Raw genomic sequence first — 12,226 nt, 5'->3', positions numbered from 1 at the left:
CAGGAAGGCCCAGACTTCCAGTTTCTTATGAAATCAGTCACTGATGTGAGAAATGAGATTTTCTCTGGAATGAAGCACTGTTCAACAGACGGGTGTGTTTTCTCTACAGCCTTTCAAATATAAATAAATGTAATTGATTAGTTCATGAGAGATTCACATCAATGTCTTTCTGCTCTGTGAGAAAACATGAGAAGATGTTGAGATATTTACTTTTTTATCTGATTCAAGAAAAAACCTCAGTCTCACAAATCCTGAGAACAGTTCATCTTGTTGGCTCCACACTTGGCCTGTGTACCTTTAAGGGCCCAAGGAAGTGGATTATGGAATATGATGCAATGATGACACTCTGCTGACGGAGGAAAAATGAAAATCTGTATAAACCCCAAATCACGCAATGCTGACGTCTGACTGTAGAACTTGTTAGGTAACTGAGACAGTTCAGGTTCGTGCATCATAACTATGTCACTAACCCTGTCTGACTGAACCTTATTCATTCTACTGAGAATGACCCCCCCCCCCCTCCTCCACCAGGCAGATACTGACCCGGGTGCATGGTTTGAATTAGGGAGCTAAAGGGAGTTCGGACATGAGCATCCCTGAAAGGCAGCGCTGGAACATCATCTATTTTTGTTCCTGAAATAAATGATAATAGTAAGATATACGTTAATGTGTGGTTTTCGCTCATTAAAAAAACATTTCTTGAACACACGTCTCCTCTAATTAACACGACGCTGGGTGTATTCCTGCTGTGAGCGTCCATGCTGCCCTCAAATCACATGTTTTAATGTTACGTTGCTTCTTCAACGTCTGAGTTAGTGCAGCCTCTGTATCAGCTGATTGTGTGTGAGTCACACAGACAGATGCCCACTTTCCGCAGGAAAAACGCACAAACAGAAGGTTTTAAATGCAGCAGCTGAAGCTTCTTTTATCCTGAAGAGCAGTATCTGAGTTAAATGGGTGTCATGAGCATCAGCGCACAGAAACCATTTTTCAAATAACCTTCAAAGATCGAACTGTAAGTTTTGGACAGGTCCGACGGCGCTGCCACGTGCTTCCATGTGTGCGTGTATGTGACGTGTTGAGTTGTTCCACTGAGTAACTTCCACACTGTGCATGTGAGATTCAAACTTCCCAAATAAACAGCAAAAGATGAAGTCAGTAATGGTTTGATTCCTTTACGACAATAACGTACCACGCTAACAGCTACGTTACTGGTCACCTGCACGTGGAACAAAACCCAAAGTGGACTCTGCAGCTTTGCCCTTAAAATGCAGATAGGACAGCACGGTGCATTATGGGATAGATCTGGATAAGACATGTAGAACATTTGCAAACCAAATTGCGGTCATACTGTGCAACAAGCTTGTAAAAGATTTACTGCACCACAGATAACCGTTTGTCGTCAGAGAAATGCGACGACGTGCCGAGACGAATCAGAGACAACACCTTAAACTCTCCGTCGAGCCAAACTGTTGCAAGATGTTTGATCACAGCTGCCAGCTCCAGGTTTATGAGTCTAATTCTTGTCGGGGCGGAGCCTGCATCTTTTGATATGAACCGGTCCTGATATGTTCTTTTTAAACTCTCAATTACGCCCACGGGCTGTGTAATGTGAATTATCAGCTTCCGTAAAGAGGGAGGTTCCCTCTGCAGTTTGTGTGCGTATGTGTGTGTTTGTGCTCTGTGTGCATTCTTCACACGGCGTTCAGTACAAACACACACAGGTTTGGAATTTAAATGTTTGGGCAGTGATAGCCCCCCCCCCTATTCCTGAACTGTAAGTGTTGACTGCAGTTCTCCAGGAACTCCAGGACAGTTGAAGCAGGAAACTAGGACGTCGGCTTTGGACAGAAACAACACACATCTTTAACACTGTAAAGTCACTAGTGTTGTTCTGTTGTTTTGAGTTTTCAATGTGTTCACGTCCCTTTGCTTCGTTTTGAGCTGTTCACCGTCTCTTTTCACTCACCAGCCCGATCAATGGAAACTATTTTAAAGTAATATTCGATCTTCATTTCACACGACCATTTACATTCACACCTCCGGTCAGTATAGAGTCTCCAGGTGACTGAACCCGAGTCTGCATGACTTTAGACACAGGGAGAAAACTCACACAGACACAGGGAGAACATACAAACTCTGGCTGAACCGGGAATAGAACCGAGGACCTCCATGCTGTGAGGTGACGGTGCAAACCACCATGTCGCCCCTCAAAGAAAATAGTGATATTTTAAAGCTTAATCTGAAAATGCTACAACCACATACAGTACGCTACTGATAGAATAGAATAGAATAGAATATAAATCTTTGTACAAACGAAATTTGTGAGATATTATGATGATGCAGAAGTGTTGGCGGTGGGGGGGGGGGGGGGGGGGGGGGGGGGGGGTATTATACACCAAAGTTAACAGGTATACACAGGTTTTTTTAAACAAGATCAAACCTGCTAAAAAAGGCGATTGACTCCTTTCCAGTAGAGGAGTTAGCCTCTGTTCTTTTTCACCGGTGCGTCATGTTGCTCTTTTATTTAAGTTTGCTCAAGTGTATCTGTCACTGGTGTCAATGTCAATGTATTCAGTATCGCACCTACAGCGTTTTTTTTAAAGACGTGGGACAACAGATCTAATGTCTAATGTGAATCCCGAACTTCAGACATGTCAGGATTCTGACCTGAGACATGTGGGAGGGGGGGGACAGGGCTGTTTCAGAATGAGTCCACCAGCACTGATGAGCTTCTGAGGCAGGAGACAAAAGAAGAGGATGAAAGTTTGGAGGTCACTCCTTCGTGGCACAAAGCCCAGAGGACGATAATGATGATGAAGCCAACAGGGAGGGTGAATCGATTGGTGACAGTTAAGGTGTCACAGGTGTGTGAAGACACACAAATCACAGTCATTGCTGAGGCGTAGATTTGCATTTGTGAATCACTGTATGAGTTACATAAGAGGAGCATGACCTCTTCTGAAAAGGTCATGATGACTGCATGGCTCAAACCAGGAAACAATTCTATGAGTTATAATCAAGAAAACATTAATTCCCCAAATTGGCAGCTCATTCCTTTAACTGCATCATAATTAATGAGATTTTAATGAGACATTTCTGTGTTTGCTTTTCTTGTATTTTATCGGTGTCTATAAATAAATGTTCCTGGTTTTGGCTGCAGCAAATATTATGTTCTGCTTTACTTCTGCTACTTCTCCCTGTGGTCCAGGGAAGTTTATCGTCTACCGCCACTGTGAGAATGAAACAAATACATAAATATAGATGTGTATGTTTATGTACTCTGACTGTAGACTGTGTATAAAGATGGACTTTCATCTTCCTCCTGTTGTGCAAAATTGACTTTTGACCTTTGCTGCAGCCAGCCACTAGGGGGCGATCAAGATGTTTTGGCTTAACGTTTGGGGGCCGTCATGTCGGCCATCTTTATAAACAGTCTATAGCTGTGTCCCATTTCAGGGACGGCATCCTTCAGGGGCTGCATTTGAAGACCATCCGATTTCGAAGGCTCCTTCAAATGCATCCTTCCATTCCCGAGCAACAAAAGATCCAACGGGTGGATCCCTTCACTAAACCTATCCCAGGGTTCATTGCACGCTGAAGACAAAGCTCAAAGGCAGGAAACGCAGCCGCTCAAAGTAGCTAACCATGAAATAGTAAGAGCGGGACAAGCTGGGGACGCCAAGAGGAAATCCTGCGTACACCAGACCCTCAGATTTCAGCTCAGGCTTTGTGAAGTACACGTCGGCCATGTCTTCGGAGACCAAGTCCTCTGAAGGATGCCGCCACTGAATTGGGTTAAAAAACTTGACTGCGACTACATCATGGCGCTCAACTTGCTCAACTTTGCATACGCTCTTAGATTTCCCCGGGAAACTCTCTTTGGGCATTAACTAGGATTAACATTTGGGGTTCGAGGATTCTACTTCAAATAAAACCGTCTCAAAACAAGTTGTCGTAGCTCACCTAGAACCCTGATGGGGTCAACGTGCCTCGAAAACAAAAGGCAGGTATGTTCATTACCTGCTGTGACACCAACACAACATGTACCCGTCACCATGGAGACGCTGTGTTGCCAACCTGGAGCATTGCCCGGGGCAGGAAGGCTGCATCGACAGTTCTCGTCTCAGCCTGCCTGACAACTGAAAAATACAGGAAAAGCAGGTCCCAGTCGAACCACATCAACCACTGCTGGTGTCAGTGTACATGTACACAGGAGGAGGCCAGACAGAAATAACACCTCAGTCGTTGAGGTAATAACCTTAACCTGACCACATGAAGGACACGCCCACTTGGGGCGATCAGCGGTTGACACACAACAGACGTTATGCTAATGAAGACGCAGGCGGCGGAGGTGGAATTCTACTCTGGGTTCATCTGCACGTCCGTGTTTATCTGAATGACGGAGAGGAGGTGTCAGCTTCATCCTGATTCCACACTCATGTTAGAAATCAATGCACTTTACTGTTTTGTTCCAACAGGAAATAGTGTGAACAAAGACAAGGAAATGAAAAAAGGAAACCAACCTCAAACAGTCAAAGGCTCCACACCCTCGATGAGTTGAATTATGAAAGTTCGGACACATCAAATATTTATTTTCTGACTTCCTGCATCGCTGTGTGCAGAGGATGGAGCCACTGTAAGAAAATAGACTTAATAAAACAATTATGACGTATCGATTACTTAAAAATAATCGCAGCAGTTTTATTGATGATGAACATTCAATATCTACTTAGTTTTAATTGTCCCCTTAATTGAAACGTCACGTCTGTCACGTTCGCTCTGACCTCGATTCACCGTGAGAAGCGTTCCTGTTGGCTACGTGCACAAATCCGCTGCAGCTCGCCAGGTTGGTTATTTATATCCCACATCTACGTTTTTACCTGATCTTTAATTACAGCTTACAGACCGTGTAGTGGAAAATCAGGTTCAGGTCCATTGTTCTTTTAATTTCTTTCCACTTAGCGATTGTTTTGGACTGAGTGCACGTGAAGACAGAAGTGGTTCATGTTGGTGGTGTCTACTCTGTGTAGTGTATATTTATATATATATATAGTATATGCATACACTGTGGCTGTGTTTTGTTTCTGCCGACCTTCCACATGCAGAATGTCCCCATTTGAAGTTATACTGGCCTTTATTATGATCGTGCTGCAACAGGGTAAAGCCAAGAGGTTCGTAATTTCAGAGGTTTGGTTGAAGAATATCAACATAGCACTTAAACCATCTCTATTTTACTATTATTCATATCTTATGCAGTCTGCACTTTGATCATTTTATTTATAGTTTTGATAAAAAAAATAATTGTTTGATGTGGTTCAGGTCCGCTCGGCCTGCGGCTCCCAAAATCCATTGAATCGCTCCGGTCTAATACACGAACTAAGAAAACGTGGCTCCGGTAATTTCCCAGAGTTTTCCCTTCACATATGCGGAAAGCAGCCGGGGGGACAGACACAGTCACAACAACAGGAAAATGTCCACAACACTCCGAGGCGGCTGTGCAGAGCTACAGGAGGCGGGACATGGCGTGTTGTTGTTTAAAGAACATAAACACTGTCGTCCACCTTTATTGTCAAAAGCTTTCCGAGCTGACATCTTCATCTGTGTCTCCATGTGTGTGTGTGTGTCTCCTCTATTTCATCCTGAGATCCTGAGAAAAAGCAGCTTATGATGCGCTGCTTATTTTCCTTCAGTCACGTGAAGCTTCATTGCTAAGTTTAGGCTCCTGGTTCTTGGGCTGAGCAGAAGGTTGAGAGTGCAGCCGGACTTCACTGGTACCAAAAAACATCCAGAACACAAGAAGAGGACAAGCTCTGCTCTCCGGTGCTGGGAATCACCTCCTGCGTAAGGACAGACCTCGAGTCTTAGTGGAAACTTGGCTCCGCTCGCCGTCCACTTCCAAACCGACAGCTGCTTACACACAGTCTGCACATCATAATAAACACACAAGGCCAACGCCGTGTTTTCACCCAACAGATCTCCAACTGGTCTAACACAGGAGGGGGGGGGCGGCCGCTGAGCATCACAACACAGCAGGTGACGCAGACGCACGAAAGCGTCGATAGTACGGAACAAAATTTGATTCTTCTTTACATATGCGTCTACCACAACATAGATGCTCTTTTAGGGCTTCTGGGAAATGATATTGATGTCCAGCCTTTGTTACTGGAATAAAAACTCCACTGTGCTTGAATAGTGACGTTGTCCAGCAGTGTTTTCAACGTTGTACGGTTTCTTCCACCAACCACACAAAGCTTGCACTCACTATGTTTTGCATGCACTTTTACATTTACTGTATTATTATTATACTATATATACTAGTATTAGTATAAGTAGTATAATATAATATAATATTATTACATTCTATCTCATACAGAATGTTCTCCTCTCGCGCTCTATCGAGTCACAGCGGACAATTTGTACCTGTGACAACAGAATGTGAAACTATTTCAGGTGTGCAGCTTTGCATGCAAACAATGAGCGGATGGAAACCTGGCGCTGCCGGTGCCAGCTCGTGGAGGTGGTGTGGGTAACTCGCCCTGCGACAGATGAGCCCGGACCCGCAGGTGCAGCTGAATTACGCATTTGAATCACCTGCCTCTGCACTGCAGCCGTGACTACGTGAACACAATAGAGTGTATTGTACGAACAAGAACAGAAAGATCTGTGCATGACATCCGGCACGTTTACCTAAACAGATCAGCTGGAGTGTAATAAGTGTCACCTCGTGCACAACCTATTGAAGAAGATACCTCAGATAGATGGATCAGCTGATGTTTAGTTAACTTATGACTTGATTTGCCACCAAAGATCAGATCCTGTACATCAGTGTCCTGTTACCACTTGTATAGATTTAACTGACGCTAAAGTCACAAGATGAATCTATATTATCGTACAGATTTGGTGCCATTAATCAATATTTTGATCGTACAAATCGATCGTGGGTCACAAGCAGCAATGTGCTTAGACAGAATTCACTCATTTTGCAGCTCGGAGAGAAAATTGTCAGCGTCAGACTCTTTGTTTTGTTTTGGATTTTGTTCTCGCTGGATCCATCTCCTGCAGCAGAATATTCTTTAAAAAACAGCTAGCAGCCCAAAAGTCAGGGGGTCTGTTGGCAAAAGGCAAAACCAAAAACATGACCCAGGTCTTTAGCTGTGCTTTGGTGATAATATGACTGAGCTACGTTTGTCCCTTCACGTGGAGTTCCTCATCCTCCAGATCTTCAACTTTCACCTTTAACTGAATCTCAACAAGATCAGACCGGACTTTTACTTGCATCACCTATAAAAGCTCATGAGCTATAATCAGCTGCGTAATTTCCCCCGACTCATTTAATCCGTCATCGGCCTGAAAACTTCCACTCTGCTGCCGTAGCTTCCCCCCCCGACCTCCTCCTACGGTGCTGCAGCTCCTGGTGCTGTTGACTTTAATAACATTTTCTATCCGTGCATGTGTTTGTTGAAGGGGGGGGGGGATCAGTTCTCCTGGCAGCATCTCATCGCTGACCCTTCGAGGGCTTATCCGCTAAATCTGACTGCGTTACCCTTTTTGCTATAAATGGTCAATTTCTTCATTTCGAGAGAAGCAGTCTCAACTGTTTTCTGAAATCTGCTCTTTTCAAAACACGTCAAACAAAAACAAACGTCTAAAACCTTTCACGTCCTTGCAGGTTTGATTCCATCAGTTTTTTTTTATTCACTAAATATGAGCGGAATTAACAGGCAGCATCCTGTTGAGGTGAGAGTACAAAGCCTCGTCATTACCTTTGCTCCGACCTGTTATAACTTGACGAGGTAACGCTTCACTCCCAGTGTGACTCACCCAGGAGATATGCACAGCTCATGTAGTGTTGCAAAGCGACAATGAATCAGAAGTGGTCACAAATGAGGCACAGGGCAGTTTAACGACTTAACATCCTGGGAACCTTCATTTCTTCAAAGTAAGATGCACCTTTGTTTGTTTAAATGAGGTGCAGAAAGTAAAAGTGTGAATGTGGCAGATGCTCGGTGAATGTGTCTGGATACGAATCCCAGAGCAGCTGCACTTTGGGCAGAAAAATGTTCTCAAGGGAAAAAAGGAGGAGAGAAAAAGTTCCACTCGTCCCTGACGGAGCTTTTTGTGAGGAATCAGAACATCGAGTCTGAAACGTACGTCACATCTCGACCTTACGCTTGGAAGTGGAAGCCTACGGGATAGTGAGGGGGGGGGGGGGGAATGTTTATGCAGTCGTAGCCAATCACTGCCTGAGAGTCATACCAGGGAGAAGTCGTTTTGTTTACACAGGGCCGAGCCAATCGCGTTAAAGACCTGTCTTTCCAGTCCCCGCCTCCCGCCCATCACACCCCGCAGAGAAACTATAAAGTGGCCTGACAAGTCAAGAGGGAGGATATTGAACCATGAGAGAGAACCTTGTAAACATGGCGTTCACAGACTGTCTGACACCTGCTGACCTGTTCCCAGAGGGGATGGGGTTAAAGTAAGTCCATCTGGAGTTTGATGGGGGGGGGTTCCTGGTTATGATGGGACATCACTGGGACTCACGCCGACACAAACCACTAACAAGTTGTCTTAATTTTCTTTTTGCAGGAGGAAAAACTGGAGAAGCAGAATAAGATTTCTCCTGAAGACAAACTCTTCACACTCAGTCTTACATCTCGTGAGAAACAGACGATACAGGTACGGCACTGAACTCTTTCTTTTGTATTTTGCATGCATTTAATTACAGGTTATTGTTTTTGTTTTGTCTTATTTTGCATAATTTGACATTTTTATTACCTTGGTTTTAGTCAGATTTATTTATTTTTATTTTATATTGATTTTGTGTTTATATATCCATAGTAATTTTTGCTGTATTGTTGCATGTTTAATATGTATAAATTGTGTTATGGATAAATGAAACCAAACTAAACCTTATGATTTTATGCTTGTAAATAAATAACTAAATTCTAAATATTATATTATAGCATGGGCATAAAATCAGAACCTAAAGTTTGAAAAGAATGAATTGGAAAAAGCTCAAATCTGTGGATTCTTCTACTTTACTGGTGTCTTACACAACCTCTGCTCTCTCCCCTCAGGCCGAGTCCCGATGACGTGAACCAATGGGCGCAGTCACTCGACAAACTACTCAGTCATAAATGTAAGTGTCGCTCTCTGCATCGCTGCTGCTGCACGATTACTCAAAGGTCACACGGTCGGCCGTGGGCCGAGTTAACCGGGGTTTATTGGCATCAATAAAACTCCACCTTACACCGTATGGACGTGTTTCCACGGTTTTAACACGTCTCCCTCTCTCTTCCTCCGCAGACGGGAAAATGATCTTTTGTATCTTCCTGAAGTCGGAGTTCTGCGAGGAGAACATCGAGTTCTGGACGGCCTGTGAAGAATTCAGCACGCTCACATCGCACAAAGAGCTGGTGTCCAAGGCCAACGACATTTACGAGGAGTTCATTAAAAGCGATGCTCCCAAGGAGGTAACAGCAAACAGATGCCTTCGTTTATTCATTGCAATGTTCCTTATTAAATATGGACGTCGTCTCACTCTGGATGTTTCTCTCCTGCTCAGATAAACCTGGATTACCACACAAAGAACAGCATCGTCCAGAGCCTGGACGACCCGACGGTGACCAGCTTCCTGGCAGCTCAGAAGAAAGTCTACAGCCTGATGGAGAACAACTCGTACCCGAGGTTCATCAACTCCGACCTCTACAAAGAACTGTGTTCCCGGGCGGAGGCCAAGCACATTAGGCCCTGGTCGAACTGATCGCCCACTCCTGCAGCCATTTGTTTACCACTGTGACCGGGAGATGAGGTCACTGAAGATGGCCCCGCCTCAGGATAATAGACCCGAACGCAAATCCTGAGCATAAACATTAACGGCGAGTGTGGGAAATGCAAAAAAAGAAATCTGAAGCCATTTCCAGTCCGTCCTGCTGGGAGCGTTCCGCGGTGACGCTCTGTGGCGCTGCAGGCGGTACACAGCATTTCAACCAGATGGGATTAAGGTTACATTTTTCCTCACTGGGACTTTACCTGCACTTTCCTCGCTGTGCTGTTAAGAGTTTGATATTCTGAGCACTGGAGCCGTTCAGGAAAAGGCCGTCGTAGCGTCACTGCATTAACAGAGAGAGCGAGAGGAGTCGATGCTGCAGCACGTCCTGTGTGACGCCGACGCCTCGCCGCTCGGGTGGATTTACACCAGTTTACGCATTTTACTTTACATAACATTCGCAAATTTTACTGAGGACTGTGTTGACTGATGTTTCTGACAATGATATTTATTGTGAATATTGTAATGTTTTGTGATACTGAAAGTTCAGAGCAGAGGGAGAAATAAACTTTGTTCTTCGGTGCTGAAATTATGCTTCGATGCTTTTATTTCCTAACTGAATGAAAGAGGTTCACTGGGAAACTCTGGAAATCATCTGTTTAACAAAACTTCACCCACATCTCAAAATTGATCTAGCAAATTATTCCTTGATTTCATCAAAGTAACATTATTTATATTATTTACACATTTATTATACATACAAATGTTTACCAATGCTAAATGTTCTCAACTCAGGTCAATGAGAAAAAAGTTGTGAACACAAAATAGACACTTTTCCAGCTCGACTTTGAGACGGTTAACAAACCGTAGCTCATCTACAGATATGACAGAGGTGGAGTTATGTTTTTATATCCTCCTGTAAAATATAAATCAAATATCAAGTCCAAAGAGCTGTGTTGAATATTAGTGGGCACATACTTTCACACATTAAAGTATTTATTTAATCCAATGTAAATGAATATATTATAAATAGAATATTGCAGCAGCTTTACTAAACATAAGCCAGTAAAATGCCTGATGTCTTTTTAAAGACAGTGTCAACATAGGTGAGTATTCCTCAGATAGAAATGAAAAATACCAGAGGGGCGATTCTTTTTATATATTGTATATAAAATGCGATATCATGACGTCATTTATACCATATGACAAGTGACTTATTAATTTAAATAAGCTGAAGATTGTGTTTCTAATCTTATTGGTTACACTCGGCTGCAGAGAAACCTCAAAATATTGTATTTTGGATATGAGACATAACGTTATAAGCATTATATCGTCTCTCTAGCCCTTTAATTTATGGAGATATCTTGGAGAAAGTGGGATATTTTTGTTGAGCTTGTTTAGCCAATAAGATCCAAAAGGTCAAGTTTGGGGAAAGTCCATCCAGCACGCAGGATAAAGGTATTTTAAGAAGGCGTATTTTCCAAATGTTTACCGACTGTGTCCGAACTGGAAGTGGTTTGGATACACGATGATCTCTCTGAGTGTTTGGTTAAAGAAAAGAACTCAGACTCACTAACAGCACAAACTGTCCACCGACATATTTCCAGAGACAATGTCCCGAACGTTTCAAAACAACATTCCTCATCTTTCTTGGAGCAAGGCATTCCTCTCTGCACAGCTGGGTTTGCGTACTGTAACAATGGCCCCCGGTGCCTCAAGGTGCGAGTGAGAGAACAGCGTGACTGACAGCAGAGGGAGTCGTCCTCTGCACTCATAGTGGAGGCTGACGGTGTCCAGACGTCTGCACCTTGTTCCTAAAAAGCTGAGAGCTCCCCCCCCCCCCCTCCTCCTCAGACCTGCAGCCTGCTGTCGAGCTGTGATGAGGTCATGGTGTAAAGCTGCAGCTCGACAGCAACCATGTGCTCTGCAGCTCTACAGCTGAGAGGAGATCTGTGATCTGAACGTGAAAGGTTTGAAACCCACTGGTTCATACTGGATTCTTTTCATTATTACTGGGTTTTTTATAATCCAATTTTAAGCTAGCAGTTTTACCTCTCGGGTGGTTTAGCATGAAACCGAAGAAGCATTTTCACTTTCTTCTTATTCCTGTAAAGTATTTTCAACATCTATTTCAGTGTTGACGGTCGACTGACAGATGATTTGTCTTTGAATTGCCTCTGCCAAGGTTTTCTCTGTTCATCGTGTCCTAATTTCACTTATGACAACCTACTAATCTTCTTTATCTACAAAACAATTTGCTGGCTCAAATTTTTTGGACTTGACAAATATACCAAAAAGAAAAGTAGCTTAATTAAATGCCTTGAAGTTTCCGACTGCTGTTCAAAGAATAATGCAACACATCTCGAGTTCTTTTCCTGACATTTTCCAATAAGCAATAAATCAGAAGTGCAATCGACGCTGATAACGTTTGTTTGTTGATACTCGGGCGCTAAT

At 43.5% G+C, this 12,226-nt stretch overlaps 1 protein-coding gene across 1 annotated transcript; it reads left to right on the top strand.

The window, feature by feature from the left end:
* Positions 1 to 8,352: 8,352 nt before the first annotated feature.
* rgs2 (regulator of G protein signaling 2) lies at positions 8,353 to 10,366 on the top strand. The gene is made up of 5 exons (XM_034582843.1): positions 8,353 to 8,479; positions 8,590 to 8,679; positions 9,081 to 9,142; positions 9,310 to 9,476; positions 9,569 to 10,366. The coding sequence occupies exons 1-5, from the start codon at positions 8,400 to 8,402 to the stop codon at positions 9,764 to 9,766; spliced, it is 597 nt and encodes a 198-aa protein (XP_034438734.1). The 5' UTR covers positions 8,353 to 8,399; the 3' UTR covers positions 9,767 to 10,366.
* Positions 10,367 to 12,226: the final 1,860 nt, after the last annotated feature.

The sequence above is a fragment of the Hippoglossus hippoglossus genome, chromosome 4, assembly GCF_009819705.1.
Source record: "Hippoglossus hippoglossus isolate fHipHip1 chromosome 4, fHipHip1.pri, whole genome shotgun sequence".
NCBI classification, from domain to species: Eukaryota; Metazoa; Chordata; class Actinopteri; order Pleuronectiformes; family Pleuronectidae; genus Hippoglossus; species Hippoglossus hippoglossus.
This window is presented reverse-complemented; position numbering and strand designations above follow the sequence as displayed.

Bases quoted from the DNA above. Each gene is read 5' to 3' on its own strand.
- rgs2 (XM_034582843.1), top strand. From the start codon at position 8,400: ATGAGAGAGAACCTTGTAAACATGGCGTTCACAGACTGTCTGACACCT. The intron at 8,480-8,589 runs GTAAGTCCATCT...TTCTTTTTGCAG, and splicing joins CCAGAGGGGATGGGGTTAAA to GAGGAAAAACTGGAGAAGCA. The intron at 9,477-9,568 runs GTAACAGCAAAC...TCTCCTGCTCAG, and splicing joins AAAGCGATGCTCCCAAGGAG to ATAAACCTGGATTACCACAC.